Source organism: Thamnophis sirtalis, unplaced genomic scaffold, assembly GCF_051295495.1.
Source record: "Thamnophis sirtalis isolate CommonGarterSnake01/CBP01778 unplaced genomic scaffold, rThaSir2_p1.2 scaffold_9, whole genome shotgun sequence".
NCBI lineage: Eukaryota > Metazoa > Chordata > Lepidosauria > Squamata > Natricidae > Thamnophis > Thamnophis sirtalis.
Genome location: NW_028261389.1, coordinates 1,624,906 through 1,651,349, shown reverse-complemented (window position 1 = coordinate 1,651,349; position 26,444 = coordinate 1,624,906). Strand labels below are relative to the sequence as shown.

Sequence of the window (26,444 nt, the reverse complement as noted above, 5' to 3'; positions counted from 1 at the left end):
GGGTTAGGTTTAGGGTTAGGTTAAGGGTTAGGTTTAGGGTTAGGTTTAGGGTTAGGTTAAGGGTTAGGTTTAGGGTTAGGTTTAGGGTTAGGTTTAGGGTTAGGTTAAGGGTTAGGTTTAGGGTTAGGTTAAGGGTTAGGTTTAGGGTTAGGTTTAGGGTTAGGTTTAGGGTTAGGTTAAGGGTTAGGTTTAGGGTTAGGTTTAGGGTTAGGTTTAGGGTTAGGTTAAGGGTTAGGTTAAGGGTTAGGTTTAGGGTTAGGTTAAGGGTTAGGTTTAGGGTTAGGTTAAGGGTTAGGTTTAGGGTTAGGTTTAGGGTTAGGTTAAGGGTTAGGTTTAGGGTTAGGTTAAGGGTTAGGTTAAGGGTTAGGTTTAGGGTTAGGTTTAGCGTTAGGTTAAGGGTTAGGTTTAGGGTTAGATTTAGGGTTAGGTTTAGGGTTAGGTTTAGGGTTAGGCTTAGGGTTAGGTTTAGGGTTAGGTTTGGGGGGGTTAGGGTAAGGTTTTCGTGTTAATTTTAAATTTACCACTCACAGCGTGCCGTTTTCGTCGCGCTGTGATGACGTCACGTACGCGCTTTCGTCGAGCGCGCTTTAGTCTACCGCGGATTTATGGTGGAACCGAATTGTGGGCCTCTTGGTGATCTCTGAACTGGGTGGTTTTCTTGCAGACGTTTCATGACCACTCTAGGTAACATCATCAATGCTAGAAGGGAGTGGGGTTTCTAGCACAGATAATATTCCTGAGTTGGGTCATGAAACATCTGCTAAAAAACAACCCTGCTCAGAAAGCAACAAGGAGTACATCATACTACTACTACTACTACTACTACTACTACTACTACTACTACTACTCTTTTTCTTCTTCTCTTCCTCCTCCCTTTCTTTCTTCTCCTCCTTTTTCTCCCCTTCATTTCTTCTCTTCCTTCTCTATCTTCGCTTTCTCCACCTTCTCCATTTTTTCCATATTCTGCTCCTCCTCTTTTTCTTCTCCTCCTCCATCCCACCTCTCCCTCCTTCCTTACTGCTTCTTCCGTCTTCTCCTTCCTCCTCCTCCTCCTCCTCCTCCTCCTCCTCCTCCTCCTCCTCCTCCTCCTCTCTGCGAACACCCCTCTCTTCTAGCACTAATGATGTTCCGTAGTTGGGTCAGGAAATGTCTTCAAGAAAACCACCAAGTTCAGAGATCACCAAGGACCCTACAATTCAACCATGAATTACAATTTTTCTCTTCTATTGCTAATCGGTTTTGTTTGAGGCAAAGTGCAAAATGCTTCCTAAACTTTATTTTACATGTATATAATTACATTTTACTTCTGCTTTCCTGTTGATAACTTTGGAGGGGGGGACATGATGCTGTTTCAAAACAGTGGGGAGTTGAAGAAAAAGACGTGTGTTTCTGTTCGTTATTTTTGCTCATTTCTTTCCTTATTTAATGTTTTAAAGTGGCCAAAGCTCTTGTGCGCATTCCAATAATGAATAGTGCTGGCTTACCAGTCTTCCCATTCCCACAACCAGAAATTTTCTTTTTGTACCTTCGAAAGAATTACAAATGTTTTTGTAAGGATCTGTAAGCTCTTTTTCGAGTTGATCAGACCGAGAATTAAGGAGGGATTTCCTGATAGTGAGAACAATCAACTCGTGGAAATCCTTCCTTCCACAAGTTGTGAATGCTCCAACCCTGGAGGTTTTCAAGAAGAGACTGTCTGAAAGGGTGCATGGTCTCCTGCTTGAGCAAGGGTTGGACTAGATGCCCTCCGAGGTCTCTTCCAATCTTATTTCAAGTATTCCTTGACTTGCAACCAGAATTGAGCCCAACCGAGTCAGTCTACCTTTCATTTTCACGAGGGCCACCAAAAGGGAGAGGATTGCACAGATGCAGAGAAGGCCAAGCGCGGAGCAAAACCAGTTGGTCGTATTCCGGGCATCTGTGAAAGGGAAGGAAGCAGAAATGAGAACGGAGGAATGCAGCCCCAGCTGCCAAAATTGTTGTTAGAAAAGATTCTCTGCACAGGATTGACTCAACTGCCAGGTAGAATAATTGAAGGTTGCTTTATAACTCAATGATTTGGGTGGGATTATTATTTTTTTGTAAGCTGTCTGGAGTAACTTCTGATGGCTAAAATAAAAGGTAAACACTTAAAAAAATGTAAACATTTACAGGGAAAAATGGTAGAAGAGAAGGTGAAGGGAAGTAGGAGAGAAGGGAAGGGAAGGGATAAAATAAATCTCTCACAGGGCAAACTATTTGTATATATCAGGAGAGAGGAAAACTCTACTTCCAGTGTTTCTTAACCTTGGCGACTTTAAGTCCTGTGGACTTCAACTCCCAGAATCCCCCAGCCAGCACAGCTGCTCTACTTCCTTCTAACACTGATGATGTTCCCTGTTTGGATTATGGAATATTTGCAAGAAAACAGCGTAAGCTTCAGAGAGCGCCAAGGGCCCCCTACAAAATAAAGTACTATAATGAAATAAAGTGCAATAATAAATAAAGTTTTAATAAATAAAGCACAGCGAGGAAAGCAAAATGAGATTAAAAGTTTAAAATAAAATAAAATTTAATAAAACAAAGGTTTATAGAATAAAACAATAAAATGAAATGAAAAAATGAAATGACATGACATGAAATGAAATGAAACATTCCCCCTTCTGAGAGAAGAAAGGAGGGAAGGAAGGAGGGAAGGAAGGAGGGAAGGAAGGAGAGAAGAAAGGAGGGAAGGAAGGAGGGAAGGAAGGAGGGAAGGAAGGAGAGAAGAAAGGAGGGAAGGAAGGAGGGAAGGAAGGAAGGAGAGAAGGAGAGAAGAAAGGAGAGAAGGAAGGAGGGAAGGAAGGAGGGAAGGAGAGAAGGAGAGAAGAAAGGAGGGAAGGAAGGGGGAAGGAAGGAGGGAAGGAAGGAGGAAGGAAGGAGAGAAGGAGAGAAGAAAGGAGGGAAGGAAGGAGGGAAGGAAGGAGGGAAGGAAGGAGAGAAGGAAGGAGGGAAGGAAGGAGGGGAAGGAAGGAGAGGGGAGAAGAAAGGAGAGAAGGAAGGAGGGAAGAAAGGAGGGAAGGAAGGAGAGAAGAAAGGAGGGAAGGAAGGAGGGAAGGAGGGAAGGAAGGAGAGAAGAAAGGAGGGAAGGAAGGAGGGAAGGAAGGAGGGAAGGAAGGAAGGAGGGAAGGAAGGAGGGAAGGAAGGAGGGAAGGAAGGAGGGAAGGAAGGAGAGAAGAAAGGAGGGAAGGAAGGAGGGAAGGAAGGAGGGAAGGAAGGAGAGAAGAAAGGAGGGAAGAAAGGAGGGAAGGAAGGAGGGAAGGAAGGAGGAAGGAAGGAGAGAAGGAGAGAAGAAAGGAGGGAAGGAAGGGGGAAGGAAGGAGGGAAGGAAGGAGGAAGGAAGGAGAGAAGGAGAGAAGAAAGGAGGGAAGGAAGGAGGGAAGGAAGGAAGAAGAAGTAGGATTGTTGTAAAATAAGATGGGTGTATGGGATAGTAAGAAAGCAATCTCAATTATATTGTCAATTGTAGGGGAGAAAAATTGTTATAAATACATATTATTAACAACAGTTATGAGATTATATAATTGTGAATGTATATATGAGAAATAAAAAATTTTTTAAAAAAAGATTCCTCCTTCTGCACTGGGGTAATATGTCCTTTGGGGCCATTGGTCACTCTGGTCCTCCCCTCCATGCCCAGATCATCCACATGCACCATTCCATCGAGGTCTTTCCAGACCAGCAAAGGAGTCCGAGATCCTACGAAGGGTTAATCCAGGCTCCTGTGCACTGCCGTCCCCAGCTGAGTGCCCAGGACCCCCAGACTCAGAGCCCTTCCTGACAGGCCACCCCCAGATAGGTCAAGCGGGGCCTCTGGGAAGCCTTGGCAGCCATCTCCTCCGGCCGAGCCTTGGCTGGACGTCTTGTGCCCAGGGCCCCCAGGTGTGGCCCCTCTCCTCCTCTTCCTCCAGGAGACGGGGGTCCCCTTTCTTTGAGGCTTACTCTGGGAAACAGGGGGGAGCTGAGAAGGGCCCCCCTCATCTTGCACCTCACTGGAGGATGACCGTTGGAAGGTGCTGCCACGGCTGCGCAGCCCGGAGATGTCACTGTCCAGCAAGACACTCAACCCCCGGGACCCCTTGGCAGGGCGGTCCTTCTTGGCAGGGCCGACTTTGGGGGTCTTAAACATGGCAGCCGGGCCTCCCTTGGATCTCCTGCTTCTCACACACGCCAGGCGAGGCCTGGGGAAGCCCCCACAAATATCTTTGGGGTGGGGGGTTTACAAACTCCACAGGAGGGGGGGCTTCCCCATTCAAGGGGGGCTTCGTGGGGACCAAGAGAGGCCGTTTTATTTGGGGGGGGGAGTTCCAGAGGGAGGTTCGGAGGCCCCTCCCTTCTGGGCGGGGCTGCAGCAAAGGGACTCCATTTCCCAGAATGCCCCTCTCTGGCCAATCACCTTCCCTGGGGGTGGGCTGGCCCCTCCCAACCAGCAACTCCCCCCCCCCTCTCCCTGCAGAGGGGAAGCAATGGCTGTGAGCCAGGCTGGGGGTGAGGGGTGGTCCCAGCCTTTGCCCAACCCTACCCCAAAGCAGCTTTACCTCCCCACGGCTGCATTGGGGGCCATCTTGGCCCTGCCGTTGAGGGAGGGGGGTTGCAAAGAGGAGTGGGGGGTGTCTTTCAGCAATGCAAATGAAAACAAAATTTAAAATGGCTTCTTGTCCACTTTAAGACAGGTGGACTTCAACTCCCAGAATCCTCCAGCCAGCATAGCTGGCTGGAGGATTCTGGGAGTTGAAGTCCACCCATCCTAAAGTGGACAAGTTTGAAGGCCTCTCTGGGTTAGGAAACTCCTTGCAGCCATTCACAGGACCTTCTGCCCTTCTTGGGCCTGGAGGCTTTTTCCCCACCCCGGCAGTCCAGGTTTCAAAGCCGGCTGCGTTGCGAGGGCCTCCCCAGGCAGCGGCCTTTCGCTCCTCCAATATATATATATATATACCTCCTTGGGGCCCAGGTGCCGGCCGCCATCTTGAAGCCTCTCTTCTCCTTGCCTTTCAGTGTCAGGAACTCCGGCCCAGAGCTGGGGAGGCCTCAAAAGGGCCCTGTGGCATTTGAAAGATCTCCCGTGATCCATTTATCCACTCAATCTGCCCTTCTCTGTCCTTTAGCTCTGCCTGCCTGTCTGTCTGTCCATCCGTCCATATCTGTCTGTCTGTCTGTCTGTCTGTCTATCTATCTATCTATCTATCTATCTATCTATCTATCTATCTATCTATCTATCTATCTATCTATCTATCCCTCTCTATCATTTAGCTCTGCCCCTCCGTCTGTCCGTCCATCCATATCTATCTATCTATCTATCTATCTATCTATCTATCTATCTATCTATCTATCTATCTATCTATCTTATAATTTATATCCTTCTCTATCATTTAGCTCTGTCTGTCTTTATCATCTATTTATAATCTTATAATCTATCTATATTTTCTATCATTTAGCTCTATCTTGTCTCTGTCTGTCTGTCTGTCTGTCTATCTATCTGTCTGTCTGACTTTATAATCTATCATGTGTCTCTCTATCTATCTATCTATCTATCTATCTATCTATCTATCTATCTATCTATCTATCTATCTATCTATCTATCTATCATCTCTATGAACCTCTATCTATCAATCCCCTATTTATTATCTGTCTGTCTGTCTGTCTGTCCGTCCGTCCGTCCATCCATCCATCCATCATAAAACGCCATCTCTTTATTCCTCGTCCTAAGACCAGCCAGCCCCCCCCCCCTTTCTTTTCCGCATCCATCCTGTGAGCTGAATCCAACACAACAGGGGGCTTTGAGTTTTGCTTTGCTCCCTTCTCGTTTGCAAGAGGAGGGGGAGATTAGCAATCCAGGATCTGAATCTGCGGGAGGAGTGGGGGGTGGAGGGGGGAGGGAGGACTCCAAGCTGTGCCGGAACCTTCGGGGGGGGGGGTTTCCTCCAGCTGAAAAGTGCCAACCTGGTGGCAGTTGGCATCCCAGCCCCAACTGTGAATCCGAGAACAGGGACACACACATAGACACACACACACAGACACACACACACACTGGTGGTGCCAGGGCCAGCGAAGCGAGGATGCGGGCCTCGAGGTCCCAACTCCGTATCTGGTCCCAATCCTCACTCCGATTCTTCAACCAGGACCCCCAGCTGGGGAAACCTCAGAGAGGACCAGCTTTCTGGAGCAGCTCGGTGGTGGTCTTGCCCCAGAAGAAGAAGGTCTCGACGGCCAAGAAGGAGAAGTATAGACTACGCCTCCCCTCCCCCAGTGAGTGGGGGGCAAGGATGCCCCAGCCCAGGCCTTGGGAGCAGGCCCCCTTCACTGGGAGGAGAAGAGGCCTATGGGCTTTACAAAGCGGCTCTCTCTCTCTTAGAAGTCCTTCCAAACCTTCCCTACCTTCCTGGCTCTTTTTCCCAGGTTGAGCTGCTTCCCGGTGGCCATGAGGACTAGAAACCTTGCCTCTGTTTAAATCGGAGGCTTCAGCCTGTAAGGAGGGGAAGTTGGGAGGGAGAGGAGGCTGCAGGTGGGTTTTGTGCAAGGTCCTCGCTGCAGCTAACCAGCAAAATTAGGATGAGTAAAGCCGAGGTGGCACAGTGGTTAGGGTGCAGTACTGCAGGCCACTTCAGCTGACTGCTTTCTGCAGTTCAGCGGTTCAAATCTCACCGGCTCAAAGGTTGACTCAGCCTTCCATCCTTCCGAGGTGGGTAAAATGAGGACCCAGACTGTGGGGGCAAATATGCTGGCTCTGTAAACTGCTTAGAGAGGGCTGAAAGCCCTATGAAGCGGTATATAAGTCTAACTGCTATTGCTATTGCTTCTTGAATTGGCAGGATGTTAATCATAATTATATTGATAATTATAGCAACAACAAACCAAAATGGCTAGCAAGCTGGCCTGTTCCCTCTTTGGTTCTTCTTATGGTCTAGGCCTTAAGTAGTTTAATTGTGCTTTCAAAATATCATCCATTTTTAATCTGAACTCAAAACGTGATCCATTTTTAATTCGATTTAAATTCAATCTTTCATTGAATCTAAATTCAATCTTTCATTGAATCTAAATTCAATCTTTCATTGAATCTAAATTCAATCTTTCATTTAATCTAAATTCAGTCTTTCACTTAATCTAAATTCAATCTTTCATTTAATCTAAATTCAATCTTTCACTTAATCTAAATTCAATCTTTCATTTAATCTAAATTCAGTCTTTCATTTAATCTAAATTCAATCTTTCATTTAATCTAAATTCAATCTTTCAATTAATCTAAATTCAATCTTTCATTTAATCTAAATTCAATCTTTCATTTAATCTAAATTCAATCTTTCATTGAATCTAAATTCAAATTTCAATCTGTTTTTATTTAAATTCAAATATTACTCCATTTTAATTGGCATTTAAATATTAATCCACTTTAATGTATAGTGAAAACTTAATCTATTTTAATCTCAACTCAGATTGTAAACGCTTTTACTTTAAATTCTAATAGTCATCTGTTTTTAATTCAGTTCAAATGGTAACTCATCTTAATCTTTTTTTATTTAATTTAACTTAGTTCAAGGTGATAAATTTAAATTTTATTTCTGCTGCAGAATACAGGTAGCCCTTGACTTACCACAGTTCACTTACTGACGGTTCAGAATTGCAGTGGCAGTGAAAAAAGTGGCTTATGCCTGTTATTCACACTTACGACGATTGCAGCCTTCCCATGGTCGAAATTCAAACTGGCAACTGACTCATATTGATGATGGTCCCAGTGTTCCATAATCACATGATCCCCTTTTGTGACTTTCTGACAAAGTCCAGGGGGAAGCTGGATTCATTTAACAACCATGTTGCTAACTGAATAACTGCAGTGATTCACTTACCAACTGTGGCAGGAAAGGTCGTAAAATGGGGCAAAACTCACTTCACAGCTGCCTTGCTTAGCAAGAGACATTTTGACTCCCACTGCGCTCCTGAGCCAAGGATACCTGTATATAGTCAGAGTAAATAAACCCCACTCCCTCTTAGCACTGATGATGTTACATACTCGGGTCATGAAACGTTTGCAAGAAAACAAAGAAGCTCGACCCAAAATCCCAGTTGTGTCTTGGGAAAAAACCCACAACTTTTGGGAAAACCATACAATACAATACAATAGCAGAGTTGGAAGGGACCTTGGAGGTCTTCTAGTCCAACCCCCTGCCTAGGCAGGAAACCCTATACCATTTCAGACAAATGGCTATGAACTGGATGACTGAGAATCTCGATAGACAACAAGTTCAGAGAGCACCAAGGAGCTCACAATTGTTATTTTTTTCCTCCTCCTCCTCCTCCTCCTCCCCCCCCCAACTCCTTTCTAACACTGATGATAGTTGAGTCTAGTTGGGTCATGAAACTTCTACAAGAAAACCACCAAGCTCAGAGAGCACCAAGGACCACTCCTCCTCTTCCTTCTCCTCTCCCTCTTCCTTCTCCTCCTCCCCACACTGCAAATCCTATTCCCTCTGGCCCTGATGATGTTCCCTAGTTGGGTCATGAAACGTCTGCAAGAAAACCACCCAGCTCAGAGATCACCAAAAGCCTCACCTGTACTACAAATCTTTTCTTCCGTCAATAATGCCATTTGTCCTTTTTTTTTTCCTACCAGATTTCCTTGGCATAACCAGCTGGGCACAATTACTTGCCATTCTCTTAGCAGTGGCCTCCCTGTGTTTGTTCTCCGTGCTGATGAGTTACCTTAACATCTGTAAGTGTCTCTGCTTCTCCCAGCCTTCTCCCAATCTTATCTTCTTCTCCTCACCTTCTTCTTGGAAGGGATTTCTCAGAAGGTGGAATGGCCCGAACACATGCAGGAGCATTGAGAAATCCCTCCCATAATCATTGACTGCTGGGACTGGAGGGTTGGGGGGGGGTGCGTGGGTGGGTGGGTGGAGAGTTGTCCAACATCTCCTGGAGTACGTCGAAGCTAAACTTGACCAAGAAAGGTCCAGGTGTCTTCCTCCGTCTACGGTGGTAATTGTATTAGGCAAGCTGGCTTGGAATACTTTCCGTGACAATATACAGTACCATATGGTGGTGTAAGGATGACTCCCCTACACACTGTTGGACACTGGATGGGGACATCCAGGACCAGAGAGGCAAGGGATGTCAACCAAAGAAAGAGTTGGGCCCACAGACCAATGGGAAGGTTTTGGAAGAAGGCTGTTATAGGAAGGAGGAGGAGGAGGAGGAGGAGGAGGAGGCGGCAGAAGAGGCAGAAGAAGAAGAAGAAGAAGAAGAAGAAGAAGAAGAAGAAGAAGAAGAAGAAGAAGAAGAAGAAGAAGAAGAAAAAGAAGAGGAGGAGGAGGAGGAGGAGAAGAAGAAGAGGAGGAGGAGGAGGCAGAAGAGGCAGAAGAAGAAGAAGAAGAAGAAGAAGAAGAAGAGGAGGAGGAGGAGGAGGAAGAGGAAGAAGCAGAAGAGGCGGAAGAGGAAGAAGAAGAGGAAGAGGAGGAAGCGGAAGAGGAAGAAGAAAAAGAAGAGGCAGAAGAAGAAGAGGAAGAAGAAAAAGAAGAGGCAGAAGAGGAAGAAGAAGAAGAAGAGGCAGAAGAAGAAGAAGAAGAGGAGGAGGAGGAGGAGGAGAAGAGGAGGAGGAGGAGGAGGAGGAAGAGGAAGAGGAAGAGGAAGAAGCAGAATAGGCGGAATAGGCGGAAGAGGAAGAGGAGGAAGCGGAAGAGGAAGAGGAAGAAGAAAAAGAAGAGGCAGAAGAAGAAGAGGAGGAAGAGGAAGAGGAAGAAGAAGAAGAAGAGGCAGAAGAAGAAGAGGAGGAGGAGGTGGTGGTGGAGGAGGAGTCGGAGTCTGGTCTGGAAGGATGAAGTAGTAGCTAAACCAGAGGTCGTTGCTTTAGAACAATAGATTTCAAAGTAGAGGCTTCAGATGGGAATTCTGGGAGTTGGAGCCCACCTCCTGCGTTAGAAGGCCGTGGTCTTGATGGGGGCGAGGAGGTCCCACTGCCTCACCTGCTCCGCTTCTCTTTCTCCTCCCTGCTGCCGTCACATTCGGACCAGCATGGAAATATGAGGCTGAGATTCCTGCCGGGCAGAGGGTGGTGGCGTCCCTCCAGGTCTGGCCTTCTGGCCTGAGTTTCCCAGGTTGGCGGGAGTGACCCCTGTCCTCCACCGTCCTGGGAAAGGTTGGAGGAGAAGCTCCTTCTGCTTTGTTTCTCCTTCGTTTCAGACATCCAGAAGGCCGATACGTTAATTGAGCAAACTCTCGAGATGAGGACCAGGGAGAAAAGGTTGAACGACGTTATCAAACTGTTGGCAGGAGACCGGGGTAAGCGTCTCCTCTGTGCTTCCTTCTCCTGGCTCCAAAAAGAGAATAGAATAGAGCGAGGGCCATAAAGTCCTCCTCCTTCTCCTCTTTTTGCAACCCCACCGCCTTCTAGCACTGATGATGTTACCTAGTTGGGTCATGAAATGTTCCCAAGAAAACCACCAAGCTCCCAGAGCACCACAGAACCCACAATTGTTGTTGTTGTTCTCCTCCTTTTCTTCCTCTTCCTTCTCCTCCTCTTACTCCCCCCACTCCTCCTCCACAAGATCCACTCCTTCTTAGCACTGATGATGTTACCTAGTTGGGTCATGAAATGTTCCCAAGAAAACCACCAAGCTCCCAGAGCACCACAGATCCCACAATTGTTGTTGTTGTCCTCCTCCTTCTCCTCCTCTTCCTTCTCCTCCTCTTACTCCCCCCACTCCTCCTCCACAAGATCCACTCCTTCTTAGCACTGATGATGTTACCTAGTTGGGTCATGAAATGTCTGCAAGAAAACCATCAGATCTGCCAAGCTCTGAATGCACCAAGTGCCCCAGGGCCAGGGTCTGCAGCCAAAGCCCCTAGAATAATGTTTCTCAACCTTGTCAACTTGAAGATGTCCGGACTTCAACTCCCAGAATTCCCCAGCCAGCGAATGCTGGCTGGGGAACTCTGGGAGTTGAAGTCCGGACATCTTCAAGTTGACAAGGTTGAGAAACACTGTCCTAACCACTGCTGGGAAATTCTGGGAATTGAAGTCCGGACATCTTCAAGTTGCCAAGGTTGAGAAACACTGTTCTAGTCCGACCCCCTGTTTGAGCAGGAGACCCTTCGCTGGCTGGGGAATTCTGGGAGTTGAAGTCCGGACATCTTCAAGTTGCCAAGGTTGAGAAACACTGCCCTAGAAGAGGGATCTTATGGGAGAGGTAGGGAAATCGTCATTTGAGACAGAATTCCCCGTGCTCCCACTTGGATAAATCTCTCCATCTTCATTCCTTTCGGCCTCCCTCCACCCCAGTTCTGAAAAGGGCTGTGCGAAGAACTGGATGAGCCAGCATGGGGAGTTCCTATGCTTCCCCCCCCTCCCCTTGGCCTCCCACCCCACCCGTCTCTCTCAGCAGTGGGATTCAATTTCTCTTACTACTGGTTCTATGGGCGTGCCTTAGTGGGCGTGGCAGGGGAAGGATACTGCAAAATCCCCATTCCCTCCAGATCAGCTGAGACTCGGAAGGCGGGCGTGGCCAGCCAGAGGTGGTATTTGCTGGTTCTCCGAACTAGTCAAAATTCCCGCTACCGCTTCTCCAGAACTGGTCAGGACCTGCTGAATGAATGCCACCTCTCTCTAGGTCAGCGTTGTAAAATCTGTCGCTTCCAGAACTGGCTGCAGCGGGGAGACACCTGCTACCGACGGACGGATTTCTTGCTGCCCTGGGCATTGTGCATGGAGAGATGCAAGAACCGGAGAAGCAGGCTGCTCAAGGTTGAGACGGAAGGGGAAATGGTGAGCCTTCTTGCCATTACAGCAATTGGTGGTGGTGGTGGGGAGAGTAGGTGGGTGGGTGGATGGGGGAAGGGCTGCTTCTCTCATATCCATCCATCCACCTCTATCTATCTGCCTGTCTGTCTGTCTCTGTCTATCTATCCATCCATCTATCCTTCCATCCATCTATCCATCCATCCATATCTACCTACCTACCTACCCATAATCAATCAATCAATCAATCAATCAATCAATCAATCAATCAATCAATTTTTCTATCTATCTATCTTTCTATCTATCAATCATCCATCCATCCATCCAACCATCCATATCTATCTATCTATCTATCTATCTATCTATCTATCTATCTATCTATCTATCTATCTATCTATCATCTATCTATCTATCTATCTATCATCTACCTACCTACCTACCTACCTACCTACCTACCTACCTATCTATCTCTATCTATCTATCATCTATCTATCTATCTATCTATCTATCATCTATCTATCTATCATCTACCATATATCTATCCATCATCTATCTATCTATCCATCCATCCATATCTATCTATCCATCCATCCATCCATCCATATCTATCTATCTATCTATCTATCTATCTATCTATTTTTCTATCTATCTATCTTTCTATCTATCAATCATCCATCCATCCATCCATCCAACCATCCATATCTCTATCTATCTATCTATCTATCTATCTATCTATCTATCTATCTATCTATCTATCTATCATCTATCTATCTATCATCTACCTACCTACCTACCTATCTATCTATCTATCATCTATCTATCTATCATCTATCTATCTATCATCTATCATCTACCATCTATCTATCTATCTATCTATCTATCTATCTATCTATCTATCTATCTATCCATCCATCCATCCATCCATATCTATCTATCTATCTATCTATCATCTATCTATCTATCTATCTATCCATCCATCCATCCATCCATCCATCCATCCATCCATCCATCCATCCATCCATCCATCCAATCTATCTATCTATCTATCTATCTATCTATCTATCTATCTATCTATCTATCTATCTATCATCTATCTATCTATCTATCTATCATCTATCCATCCATCCATCCATCCATCCATCCATCCATCCATCCATCCATCCATCCATCCATCCATCCATCCATCCATCCTACTCCAATATTCCTCTGCTTGAAGGACTGTTTGGTGGCCTCTGCCCTTGAGTATACAGATGTTGGGAGTGCTTCTTCTGGACATCCTTGAGTCCCCGCGCCCCCCCCCCCCCCGTTTCCTGGTCTGTGGCCAGAATCAAACCCGCCATTTTCCTCGTAGGAATTCCTGCTCCAAGAGTCCCGCAAATGGGTCACCGTGGTTGATCACCATCACGTCTCGCAGAAGATCTGGATCGGTTTGTCCTTCAACTTGTCTCAGAGGACCTGGCATTGGACAGATGGAGAACTCATGCACATCCAGATGTGAGGTTCACCTCTTCCCCTCCCAGGGCTGGGGGGGGGGAGCACGGGAGACAAAAGTGTGGGGAGGGGTCCTTTCTTTAAACTTTAAAACAGGGCTCTCTCACTGGGGAAGTTTGCAGAGATACCCAACACTTTCGGGAGGGGGTCTCCAACCAAGGCAACTTTAAGACTTGTGGACTTCAACTCCCAGAGTTCCTCAGCCAGCTCTCTGGGAGTTGAAATCCACAAGTCTTAAAGGGGCCCCGCTTGGAGACCCCTGCTTCCAAACATCTTCTTCAATGTTTTCGAATCTTTTTAAAAGTCCCGCTTTAAACAACAGCCAACGACAGGGGGTGGGAACACACCTGGAAGGGAGGCCTCGACTTATAGCACTTTGTTTAGTGCCCGTCCGGAGTTACAACAGCGACTCAGGACCGTTTCCCATGCTTATGACTGACGCAGCCACCCACTGGAAGCCACCTCTAAACCAGGTTACTAACATCATGTGTAGTGATGATCTTTTTAGTGCCCTTATAATTTTGAATCAATGAATGGTTGTAAGTCGAGGACTGCCTGCCCGTTTTTTCGACCAGTAACTTCTTGATGTATTCATTTTTTACGCTCCCTTAGCGGATCCGCCCATGCCGGGATGCCTTGTCTCCACCGTGAATGTTGCATGGCGATTAGCAACGGAGAGGCCGTCCCCGGGCCCTGCCACGAGAAGTTCAGGTGTCTGTGCAAGAAAAGGGTGCACTGAAACCATCCACGGGCACCCCAAACTCTCCTCCCCCGCCCCACTTTTGCAATAAAGGCTCCCCTCGCTCATCAGGTGACCCGGGGAAGCGCCCCCCCCCCCGAATGGAAACGCCCCAAAGATGGATCTTCTTTTCCAACAAAATTAAATGCCTTGATCAAACGCTTCCATTCCTTCGATTCCCATTCGTTTAGAGCCGAGGTGGCGCAGTGGTTAAATGCAGCACTGCAGGCTACTGCTAGATCAGCAGTTCAGCGGTTCAAATCTCACCAGCTCAAGGTTGACTCAGCCTTCCATCCTTCCGAGGTGGGTAAAAGGACCCAGACTGTAGGGGCGATATGCTGACTCTCTGTAAACCGCTTAGAGAGGGCTGAAAGCCCTATGAAGTGGTATATAAGTCTACTGCTATTGCTATCCTTTTATATCTCCCAAATGCTGGGGTTTCCCCCCCCCCCCACTCTTGCAGCATCTACAATTTTTTTGAACAATTCACGGTGACCGTTGATGTTTATTTGACATTTTCAGGGACTTCTAGATATATTTTTTTTAGTATTGCCGGTCCCAATTTTGCTTGTCAATCACGGCTCTGATACAGACGTCAATGAAATTGAGTTGACCTTCTCCAGGATGAGAGATTTCCCCCAGTCTGTGCCACTGGGTGTGTCCCATGGAAGATTTTTGGCAAGTTGCCCCTCTTTTCTCGTCCTTCTCTAAAAAGGGCCTTAATAGAAGGCCGGAGCCTTGGATGGTCTTGGAGGGGGCTGCTCCCCTTGTCCTTCTACTGGCCGCCCCAAGGCCTGCTCCTTCCACGGGACCCCCTTCCTCTCCCCCTAGGATCCTCTCGTTCCCGAGACGGACTCTTCGGTAGGAAGGAGTATTTTCACCACCTTGGAAGGGGGGGTGAAGGGCTCCCCGGCCCCCAGAATCAGGGCCTTCTGTAAGGTTTCTCGGTGGGTCTGGCTCAGCCTGGGGGTTTCGTAGTGGATTCGGATCCAGGGAGCTCCTGGAAGGAAAAGGGAGAGAGAATGAACCCCAACCGGTGAGGGGATTCCGTTTCTTTTACTGCCGGTTCTGTAGGCGTGGCTTGGTGGGTGTGGCTTGGTGGGCGTGGCAGGGGAAGGATACTGCAAAATCCCCATTCCCTCCCAATCAGATGGGACTCCGGAGGCAGAGAATAGATGGGGGCGTGGCCAGCCAGAGGTGGGATTTTTCCGATTCTCCGAACTACTCAAAATTTCCACTTCCGCTTCTCCAGAATCGGCTGGATGCTACCTCTGCTCCCAACTCTCTTCTAGCATTGATGGTGTTGCCTAGTTGGGTCATGAAACGTCCACAAGGAAATTCAGAGGGCACCAAGGAGCCCACAGTCCTCCTCCTCCTCCTCCTCCCCGCACCCTCTCCTGGCACTAATGATGTTATCTAGCTGGTCATGAATCATCTGCAAAACAGCAAACCTTCCCTAGACCACCAAGTATTCCCTAGTTTTCCTCCTCCTCCTCCTCCTCCTCCTCCTCCTCCTCCTCCTCCTCCTCCTCCTCCGGCTTGAGGGAGGGTACTGCATTTGCAGCTTCCTGGGCCCCCTTTCTAGGGTGGGCTGTGCCTTTCTGATTGCCCGAAGGCCTCCCTGGCGTTGTCCCACCACCCTCTCGGCACCCTCTGGGGTCCGCAGTCGTTACCTTTGGCCACTCGCTTCCCCGTGGAGACCAGCAGCTCCGCGCCCACCCGGGGGTTGATCCTCTGCCCCTCCTGGGTGCGTCCGGCTCCCAAGGCATGGAGCACCTGTGCGATGGGCAGAGCCTGGATCTGCTGCACGGTCCCTGCAGGGAGAGAAGACGGGCAGCATGGCATGGGCGCCCCCTCCACTCTGGGAGGGGGAGGGACTCTCCAGCGCCACTCAGGAAGAAGGGAAGAAAACTCCCCCCTCCAGCTCCTAGGAGTCTCCGTCTTTGGTGCAGCTCCTGTTCCTTCCTTCTCAATCTCCTTCTTTCCTTCCTTCCTTTCCTTTCTTTCCTTCCTTTCTTCTTTTCCTCCCTCCCTTTCCTTCCTTCCTCTTTCTTTCTTTCCATTTTCTCTTTTCTTCCTTTCCTCTTTTCCTTCCCTCCTTTCCTCCTTCCCTCCCTCATGCCTTTCCTCCCTCCCTTCCTCCCTCCCTCCTTCCTTCTTTCATTCTTCCTTTCCTTCCTTTCTTCCTTCCTCCCTTCTTTCATTCTTCCTTCCTCCCTTCTTTCATTCTTCCTTTCCTTCCTTTCTTCTTTTCCTCCCTCCCTTTCCTTCCTTCCTCCCTCTTTCTTTCTTTCCATTTTCTCTTTTCTTCCTTTCCTCTTTTCCTTCCCTCCTTTCCTCCTTCCCTCCCTCCCTCATGCCTTCCCTCCCTTCCTCCCTCCTTCCTTCTTTCATTCTTCCTTTCCTTCCTTTCTTCCTTCCTCCCTTCTTTCATTCTTCCTTTCCTTCCTTTCTTCTTTTCCTCCCTCCCTTTCCTTCCTTCCTCTTCCTTCCTTTCTTTTTTTCCATTTCCTCTTTTCTTCCTTCCTTTCCTTCCTTCCTCTTCCTTCCTTTCTTTCTTTCCTTTCTTTCTTTCTTCCTTCTTTTCCTCTCTCCCTTTCCTTCCTCTTTCTTTCTTTCTTTCTCTCCATTTTCTCTTTTCTTCCTTTCCTCTTTTCCTTCCCTCCCTCCTTCCTTCCTTCCTTCCATCAGGAAAGGGCCGGGGGTGGGGGGAGGAGAGAGATTTGCAGGGCTCCCTCCCTACCCTCTTCCGGGGCCTGCAGCTCCTCCTGGGTGGTGGCCTCCTTCAGCACTTGCAAACGCTGCTCCTCCGTCCCTTCGCACAGCAGGCGGGACACCTCGGCCGCCACCCCTTGAGCCTGAAGCATGGCCTGGAAAGTGCGCAGGGCAGAGCCGCTGTCCAGGGCTTGGCTGATCCGGGTGGCCCCCGCGGGCACCGAGCCTACTCGCCCGATTTGCCACAGCAAGATGCCTCCTGGAGGGGGAGAGAAAGAGGGAGAAGTCGCCCAGGGGGGGCACGGAAGACCGGGCCCAGAGGGAGCGTTTAGATACGGGCGGGGGGCTCAGGGGTTTCTGCCCAATGCAGGGACTGAGGGAGCGTAAATGGTAGACTCCAAGGGTTAAGAGGGTCCCTTGAGGTCATTTAGCCCAACCCCCTTTTCCAGGTAGGAATTCCTATTCAAGTATCCCTCACAGTTGTCGGTCAAGGACCTGCTTGGCCCATCAGTTTGGGTGATTCCACCCAGAACCTTCCTCGCCCACCTTCCCTGCCTGCTTGAGGGGCACCATCCAGATGCCACCCCTGAGACCCACCTAGTGTGGTGACCAGCTCACGGAGGTCCCCGGGCCCTCCTCCGTCCAGGCACTGCAAGGCTTCGAGGACTTCCAAGGAGTTGCCCACCCGGACCCCCACAGGCTCATCCATCCTGCTCAGAACGGCTGCTGTTTTCGTCCCCAGCTGGTTTCCGACGGACACCTGGGGAAGGGGGAGAGAACAGAAGGGGGTAGGGTCTCCTGCTCAAACAGGGGGTCAGACTAGAACAGTGTTTCTCAACCTTGGCCACTTGAAGATGTCCGGACTTCAATTCCCAGAATTTCCCAGCAGTGGTTAGGACAGTGTTTCTCAACCTTGTCAACTTGAAGATGTTTGGACTTCAACTCCCAGAATTCCCCAGCCAGCATTCGCTGGCTGGGGAATTCTGGGAGTTGAAGTCCAGACATCTTCAAGTTGACAAGGTTGAGAAACACTGGACTAGAAGACCTCTGAGGTCCCTTCCAATTCTATTATTATTATTATCCGACGGCCTATATGCTGTACACCTGCTTCTCCAGCAGGAGGCCCTGTACCATTTCAGGCAGATGGTTGCCCAGTCTGGATTTTCTGCTTTTTCTTTGAAGAAGTTTCGCTTCTCATCCAAGAAGCTTCTTCAGTTCTGACTGGGTGGACTGAGAATCTCCATAGTTTTGTCCGGACCCTTTTTGAAAGTCTCAAGTGATGGAGCAGCCACAAAAACATCAGAGGGGGGGGGGCGACATCCCCAGCTGCTTCTCCAGACTTCTTGTTCTGGCCCAACCACAACAAACCCTCAGAAGGGAACTCAAAAGATTCTCTTAATTAGGAGTGCCGGCAGCCCCGCCAAAAAAGTTCCTCGCTCACCGCAGGCTGACAAGTCCCTCCGGCAGGGAGAGGAACAGTTGCCGAGGTGGCGCAGTGTTTAGAGTGCAGCACTGCAGGCTACTTCAGCTGACTGCAGTTCAGCAGTTCGGCTGTTCAAATCTCACCGGCTCAGGGTTGACTCAGCCTTCCATCCTTCCGAGGTGGGTGAAATGAGGACCCGGATTGTTGTTGGGGGCGATATGCTCACTCTGTAAACCGCTTAGAGAGGGCTGAAAGCCCTATGAAGCGGTATATAAGGCTAACTGCTATTGCTATTGCTATAGTTGTCTGCCGCATCTATTCATCTCCGCCCCCTGCCTTTCATCCCCAGAGCTTTGCTAGCAGCGGTGGCTCTTCCATCCCAAGGACCGGCCCATAGATTTCCACTGCTCTCCTCTCCTCTGCATTCTGTTAATCTGTGTGTCAGGCACTGAATCCAGCTGTTCCTCCTCTTCCTCACCAGCCACCTCCAGACCTGGGGGCTGTTGACTCTCTATCAGAGGGCTGATTGACAGGCCAGGCTCCGCCTCTCTCTCTCTCTCTCTCTCCCTCTCTCTCTCTCTCTGCCATCTCCATTCCCTCTTCCCCCTTGGAGCTCCCCGGTTGCCTTGATGCTAACCCTGATTCCCACGCCTCCTCCTCCTCCTCCTCCTCCTTCTGCTCCTCCTCTTCCTCCTCCTCCTCCTCCTTCTGCTCCTCCTCCTCCTCCTTCTGCTCCTCCTCCTCCTCCTCCTCCTTCTGCTCCTCCTCCTCCTCCTCCTTCTGCTCCTCCTCCTCCTCCTCTTCCTCCTCCTCCTTCTGCTCCTCCTCCTCCTCCTCCTTCTGCTCCTCCTCCTCCTCCTCCTCCTCCTTCTGCTCCTCCTCCTCCTCCTCCTCCTCCTTCTGCTCCTCCTCCTCCTCCTCTTCCTCCTCCTTCTGCTCCTCCTCCTCCTCCTCCTCCTCCTCCTCCTCCTCCTGCTCCTTCTCCGATTTGGCTGCTGGAGGGACTGATGGCTGACAGGCCAGGACACTTCTGTCCCAAAGGGTTGAGCTTCCTCCTTGCAAAGGTGGCTCCTCAGATGGAAGAGATGCTCTTCATCTCCAAGGACAACATCGGGGAGAAGGAAACCCATCCCTCTGTGATGCTAACTGCCACTGTCACCCAACCCCCCCCCAAAGAAGCTGGATGGGGCCACCAGTCTCACCAGGGTTTGGGCAAGGTGCTCGGCACTCTCCAGAGTGTGGTACAAGGCGGCACTGCCAAATTTGACATCCAGCACCAGAGCGGAAAGCTTCTCCACCACCTTCTTGCTCAGGATGGAACCTAGAAGTCAGGAAAGGAGCCGCTGAGACCATGGTGCACAGCTCTCCCCCAAAAGCTCCTAGAAAGCGGAAGACGGAAAGAGACCGAGTGGCCCCCTTTTCTTTTGGTTATGTTTTTAAAGTCAGGAAAAGTCACTTATGGCACATGAGCAGAGGTGGGTTCCTACCAGTTCGCACCGGTTCGGTAGAAGAGGTTCCACCAGAAAGCAGGCCACACCTACAGAAGAGGTTCCAAAATTTTTTGAAACCCACCACTGACACACACACACACAGAGAGAGAGAGAGAGAGAGAGAGAAAGAGAAAGAAAGAAAGAAAGAAAGAAAGAAAAAAGAAAGAAAGAAAGAAAAAGTGAGAGAGAGATGAAAGGAAAAAAGGAAAAAGGGACAGAGAGACAAAATGAAGGAAAGAGAGATAAAGAAAGAAAGAGAGAGAAAGAGAGAGAGAAAGAAAACACATGGCCGGCAAGTCACTCCCACCAGGTCACATGGCAGGCAAGCCACTCCCACAAAGGAGACCACGCCCACAGAGTAGGTTCGAAAAATTTTTGAAGCCCACCACTGCACGTGAGCCAAAAAAGATTCACCATCGTTGCTCTAGACAATTAATGGTGGTTCATATACAAATATATACAGAGACAACGAGAGAGAGAAACACCCTCTAAAGGCCACCTATATATATATAGAGAGAGAGACACCTTACCGCAGTGTTTCTCAACCTTGGCAACTTGAAGATGTCTGGACTTCAAGTCCCAGAATTCCCCAGCCAGCGAATGCTGGCTGGGGAATTCTGGGACTTGAAGTCCAGACATCTTCAAGTTGCCAAGGTTGAGAAACACTGCCTTACCGGAATCTCCACCCCACCAGAGTCTTAAAGAGGGGCTGTATTGCTGAATCATCCTCATCGCATCAGCTTACAACCTTACATCAGCTGGCAGCTCTTAAATCCTCATTACCTGACAACATTTCTCGCTTAGCAACAAAAATGCTGGGCTCAATTGTGGTTGCATCTTTGAAATATTCTGACCACAGACTGGAAAACCCCACATTTTAATGCATCCAGGCTGAGAAATCCTGCGGGATTTCAGCACCAGCTGTGAGACCTCGTCCAGGGCCACAAGACTTACTGATGATGAGGGGCAGGCTGTCCACCGTGGCTGTCACGTCTCTCAGGGCATAGAGGACCTTGTCCGCGGGCACCAGATGTTGGCTTTGCTCCACAATGCAGCAACCGACTCGTTCCAGGATCTCCTTCATCTGCAGGAGGAAAAAAGCCCATCGTTCGGGGTCCAAGAAGCAGGATTCTGGGCCTGGTTCTTCCTTCATTGCCCAGGCAAGCCTTGAGTGGGACAGACCCTCGGCCCAAGATATCACGACGCCTTAAACCGCAAACATGCCGGTTCCCTTTGGATCCAATCGAAGGGGACTCGAAGAAGAAAATATTTGGAGCTCAGGGCTGAACTGTGGGGTCCTTGGTGTTCTCTGAGCTTGGTGGTTTCCTTGCAGGCGTTTTGGGACCCAAGTAGGGAACATCATCAGTGCAAGAGGGGAGGGGGGTTGTGAGAAGAAGAAGAGGAGGAGGAGGAGGAGGAGGTGGTGGTGGTGGTGGTGGAGGAGGAAGACGGCAACTGTGAGAAGTCCTCGGTGCTCTCTGAGCTTGGTGGTTTCCTTGCAGGCGTTTTGGGACCCAAGTAGGGAACATCATCAGTGCAAGAGGGGAGTGGGGGTTGTGAGGAGAAGAAGAGGAGGAGGAGGAGGAGGAGGAGGAGGAGGAGGTGGTGGTGGTGGTGGTGGTGGTGGAGGAGGAAGACGGCAACTGAGAGACGTCCTTGGTGCTCTCTGAGTTTGGCTGTTTGCTTGCAAGGTGTTTCATGACCCAATTAGGGAACATCAACAGTGCTAGAAGGGAGGGAGTTGTGGAGAAGTGGAGGAGGTGGGAGGAGGTAGAGGACGAAGAGAAGGAAGAGGAGGAGAAGGAGGAGAGAAAAAAGGAGGGGGAAAAAGGAGGAGGAGGAGGAGGAAGAAGGAGAAGAACATCATCAGTGCTAGTGGGTAGGGAGGGTTGAGGAGGAGGAGGAGGAGGAGGAGGAGGAGGAGGAGGAGGAGGAGGAGGAGGACGACGATTGGGACACTGGGTCCTTGGTTATTTTCTTGCAGACATTTCATGATCCAACCAGGGAAAACTAGGGATTTGCTTTCAGTTAAAGAACTGCCAAGAAAAAAGTAACACCCCCAACCACACTGGCAGGACAAGCCCCACCCCCTTCTAACACTGATGCTTTTATCTAGTTGGGCCATGAAACACAGCAGCCTTCTCACCTGCTCTGGGCTCTGGGAAACGCAGAAGCCTGGCACAGACTCCAGCTTGTCCAGGGTGCCCCCGGTATGGCCTAGTCCCCGGCCACTGATCATGGGCACCTGCTCAGGAGAAAGAGGCACCAAGGGTTAACCATGTTAGATATCCTGTTTATATATAACACCACAGAACAAACAAAGAGAACAGTCACCATGTGCTTTACTGCTTAAATACTTTTAGCTGTAGCCAGAAACAGGAAACTCTACTTGGAACAGAACAGCATAGAGTATATACCAGTGGTGGCAAATCTATGGCACGTGTGCCAGAGATAGCACTCAGAGCTCTCTCTGTGGCCACACGTGCTGTCACCCCAGGCCAGCTCCATCGCATTTCTCCCACGGGGGGAGAGACAGAAGGAAGGGAAGAGAGAGGGAGGGAGGGGGAGAGAGAGAGAAAAAGAGAGTGGGAAAGAGAGCAAGGGAGGGAAAGAGAGAAAGGGAAAGAGAGAGAAAGAGAGTGGGAAAGAGAGAGAGGGAGGGAGGGAAAGAGAGGGAGGGAGGGAAAGAGAGAGAGGGAGGGAAAGAGAGGGAGGGAGGGAAAGAGAGAGAGAGAAAGAGAGAGTGGGAAAGAGAGAGGGAGGGAGGGAAAGAGAGAGGGAGAAAGAGAGAGTGGGAAAGAGAGGGAGGGAGGGAAAGAGAGAGAGGGAGGGAAAGAGAGAGAGGGAGGGAGGGAAAGAGAGAGAGAGAAAGAGAGTGTGAGAAAGAGAGGGAGGGAGGGAAAGAGAGAGAGAGGGAGGGAGAGAGGGAGGGAAAGAGAGAGAGTGAGAAAGAGAGAGTGGGAAAGAGAGGGAGGGAGGGAAAGAGAGAGAGAGGGAGGGAGGGAAAGAGAGAGAGGGAGGGAAAGAGAAAGAGAGTGGAAATGAGAGGGAGGGAGGGAAAGAGAGAGGGAGGGAAAGAGAGAGAGAGAGGGGGAAAGAGAGAGAGAAAGAGTGGGAAAGAGAGGGAGGGAGGGGAAGGAGAGAGAGGGAGAGAAAGAGAGAGGGAGGAAAGATAGAGAGAAAGAGAGTGGGAAAGAGAGGAAGGGAGGGAAAGAGAGAGAGGGAGGGAAAGAGAGAGGGAGGGAAAGAGAGAGAGAGGAAAGAGAGAAAGAGTGGGAAAGAGAGGGAGGGAGGGGAAGAGAGAGAGAGGGAGAGAAAGAGAGAGAGGGGGAGGGAAAGAGAGAGAGAAAGAGAGTGGGAAAGAGAGGAAGGGAGGGAAAGAGAGAGAGGGAGGGAAAGAGAGAGGGAGGGAGGGAAAGAGAGAGAGGGAGAGAAAGAGAGAAATGATATTACAAAAGTTTTTCTTTTTTATTGTTGCTAAACATAATATTATTTCAAAAAAGCAGGAAAAATGAAAGTGCATAAAAGTGCATTTATCGTGTTTTTTAAGAACAATTAGCTGGACTCTGCCTTGTTTATCATTATTTAGGTAGTCAAACTCATTATTCAGGCCAAATTGCCACTTTGTTGGCACTTTGCTATAAATAAGTGGGTTTGGGGTTGTAGTTTGGGCACTTGGTCTCTAACAGCTTCGCCATCACTGGTATAGACCATAGATCCATAGATTGCAAACGCTGCCATCGATTGCCTGAATCCTACGGCCGATGTTGCATAAAAACGCATTCCACAAACTCCTGGAGGAGACCAAAAGGCCTCTGGGACCAGAAGAAGGAAGATTGCGGCTCGTTGCTGACGTTCATTTTGTGCATTGGAGAAGCCCAAAGAGGGACGTTTGAGTTCCAGGGTTTGACCAAAATCCTAAACATCAGATTTAAGAAAACTCCACCCACCCCAAATTCTGCAGCATTGATGTTCCTCCTTGGGGTTTCCTCATTCCAGATTCTACCCAGGTGGTAAAGCATTTCTGTGCCTATTATCAAGTTGACATTGGAGGAAAGTGGGGAGAGAAATCCACTCACACCTTCGACCAGGGTCGGATCTCAGATTTCTACAGCAGGCGTGGGAGGCACAAAATTTTACAACCTGCTGCAGCACTTCGCTGGTGGATGTGATTTATGACACAGACTGAGGGGGGGGGAGACCCAGGGCTAAAGTTCAGCCACCATTAAACAGAAATCAGATCTTATACCGTGTATGGGTTCTGGGAAGTCGGGGGAGGGAAGACTGAGGGGGGTTGGGGGAGGGAGGGAGGGAGGGATATTAGGCTTGACGAGGGGTGTTAGATTTTAATGTAATATGATTGCACATGTATACTGTCTTCTCTTATTCTTTTTAAAAAAAACTAAGATATGTTATTGATATGGGAGCATAAATACCATCAACATAGAATGGAGTTTGCTCAGAAGCGGAAATACACCAATGAGAGGAAGAGTGGGAAGCAGAGGAGAGAAGAAAGATGGGAAGAGAGGGATAGGAGAGAGGGTAAGGGGGGAAGATGAGGAGGAGAAGGAGGAGTGGAATGAAGAGAGAGGAGAAGGAGAAAGGAAGGGGAAGTAGAGTAGTATGGAAGCTGAAATACACCAATGAGAGGAAGAGTGGGAAACAGAGGAGAGAAGAAAGATGGGAAGAGAGGGATAGGAGAGAGGGTAAGGGGGGAAGATGAGGAGGAGAAGGAGGAGTGGAATGTAGAGAGAGGAGAAGGAGAAAGGAAGGGGAAGTAGAGTAGAAAAGGATGATGGAGGGAAGAAAGGAGGTAGGAGAGAGGTAGAAGAAAGAGGTGTATGGAGAGCAGAAGAGCCAATAATGGGTTTTTATCTTTCTGGGCGTTGATGACAAGAGGAACTGATGTAATTACTACTTAATACAATAGGATATTGGCTATGGAATAGTATACATGTGATTATATGTTATGAAAATGGAAAATAAAAAAGTATATACAGATAAAAACAGAAAATCAGATCTTGCTCCATGGCAGGGAATGCCAAAATGTTTCTCCTAATAAATGACTGGATTTCTTTTGAACTTGGTCGCATCTTTTGGAAACCTCACAGAGAGGACACCGCAAGCTTTAGAGCAGTCCTCAATAACCTTGGTAGTTTGAAGATGGGTGGACTTCAACTCCCAGAAGTCCCCAGCCAGCAGGTGTGAAGATGGGTGGACTTCAACTCCCAGCCAGCCAACCTTCCTCAGCCTTAGCCACTTTAAGATGCTCACAAGGGAATTCTGGGAGTTGAAGTCCACCCATCTTAAGGTGCCAAAAGTTGATGAACACAGGTTTGGAGGCTGCCCCGCCATGCCAGATTCTTGGCTTCTCTGTCCACTCCAGTGGCTGCTCCTGAACCCGGCGCCTGATGGGATCAGCATCTCCACCACGCTTTATTTTGTAGCTGTTAATCCCAGCTTTGGCCAGTTTTAGAATTAGAACTCTCTATGGGCCAAGTGTGATTGGACAGACCAGTAATTTGTCTTCGGTGCTTAAGCTCTCAGCGTACAGAATAGCAATAGCAATAGCAGTTAGACTTATATACCGCTTCGTAGGGCTTTCAGCCCTCTCTAAGTGGTTTACAGAGTCAGCATATTGCCCCCACAGTCTGGGTCCTCATTTCACCCACCTCGGAAGGATGGAAGGCTGAGTCAACCTTGAGCCGGTGAGATTTGAACCGCCGAACTGCAGCTAACAAGTCAGCTGAAGTGGCTGCAGTACTGAACTCTAACCACTGCGCCACCTCGGCTCTTCAATGACCGTGGGGTCCTTGGTGCTCTCTGAGCTTGCATGCTTTGTTGATCATGATCATCGTCATCATAAAAATACATTTATCTTTAATCATAAGATACAACACTTAATGATAGACACAGGATGCTAAATAAGCTATCAAAATCGTACTAGGAAACTAAATAAAACAATATAAATCGTAAAGATACCAGCAACAAAGTTATGACTATAAATTGACTATAAACTTTATTGCTTGCATCTTTGCAATTTATATGGTAAGTAGAAAAGGAGGATAGGTAAGAAGGAAAGATGAGAAGACATCCAGGGAACCTAGATTTGCAAAATAGCCAGCCCACATTCAGACGCTAAAGAGAACCAGGATTCACAGCCAGCTGGCAGCAAAGCCAGATGTGAGCCATCAAGATGGCATCTGGCCATTCTGACGCACCTTGCAGCCACAGGCTGCCAACGCAGGAGCCAGGGCAGGCTGATTTTGTCCCCCACGCCCCCCGTGGAATGCTTGTCCACCAGCAGACCTCGCCACTGTGCCGGCCACTCCAGGGTGGCCCCCGAAGCTGCGATTTCCCGGGTAAGCACCAACGTTTCAGACAGCTCCATGCCTCTCAAACGGATGGCCATCAGCATGGCCCCTAGAAGGAGAGAGGAGAGGGGTGTGGGGGGAAAAGGTGGTGCAGTGGTTAGAGTGCAGCACTGCAGGCTACTTCAGCTGACTGTTAGCTGCAGTTCGGCGGTTCAAATCTCACCGGCTCAGGGTTGACTCAGCCTTCCGTCCTTCCGAGGTGGGTGAAATGAGGACCCGGATTGTTGTTGGGGGCGATATGCTGACTCTGTAAACCGCTTAGAGGGCTGAAAGGGCTATAGACAACTATAGCAATAGCAATAGCAGTTAGACTTATATACCGCTTCATAGGGCTCTAAGCGGTTTACAGAGTCAGCATATCGCCCCCACAGTCTGGGTCCTCATTTCATCCACCTCGAAGGATGGAAGGCTGAGTCAACCTTGAGCCGGTGAGATTTGAACAGCCGAACTGCAGATAACAGTCAGCTGA

General features: G+C 49.0%; 2 protein-coding genes across 2 annotated transcripts in view; one reads left to right on the top strand and one right to left on the bottom strand.

Annotated features, from left to right (window-relative positions):
• The first annotated feature begins 6,074 nt into the window (after positions 1-6,074).
• On the top strand, positions 6,075-13,241 carry LOC148043978 (C-type lectin domain family 1 member A-like). Its single transcript, XM_087722508.1, has 5 exons — positions 6,075-6,264; positions 8,624-8,722; positions 10,189-10,287; positions 11,616-11,770; positions 13,095-13,241. The coding sequence occupies exons 1-5, from the start codon at positions 6,075-6,077 to the stop codon at positions 13,239-13,241; spliced, it is 690 nt and encodes a 229-aa protein (XP_087578634.1).
• A 1,217-nt stretch (positions 13,242-14,458) lies between these two features.
• TYMP (thymidine phosphorylase) overlaps positions 14,459-26,444 on the bottom strand; it is a 16,787-nt gene continuing 4,801 nt past the window's right edge. The window contains 7 exon segments of the mRNA XM_087722641.1: positions 14,459-14,973; positions 15,647-15,787; positions 16,717-16,947; positions 17,286-17,448; positions 19,314-19,432; positions 20,556-20,685; positions 21,748-21,846. Coding sequence (XP_087578767.1) covers positions 14,693-14,973; positions 15,647-15,787; positions 16,717-16,947; positions 17,286-17,448; positions 19,314-19,432; positions 20,556-20,685; positions 21,748-21,846 — 1,164 coding nt within the window. The 3' untranslated portion in view covers positions 14,459-14,692.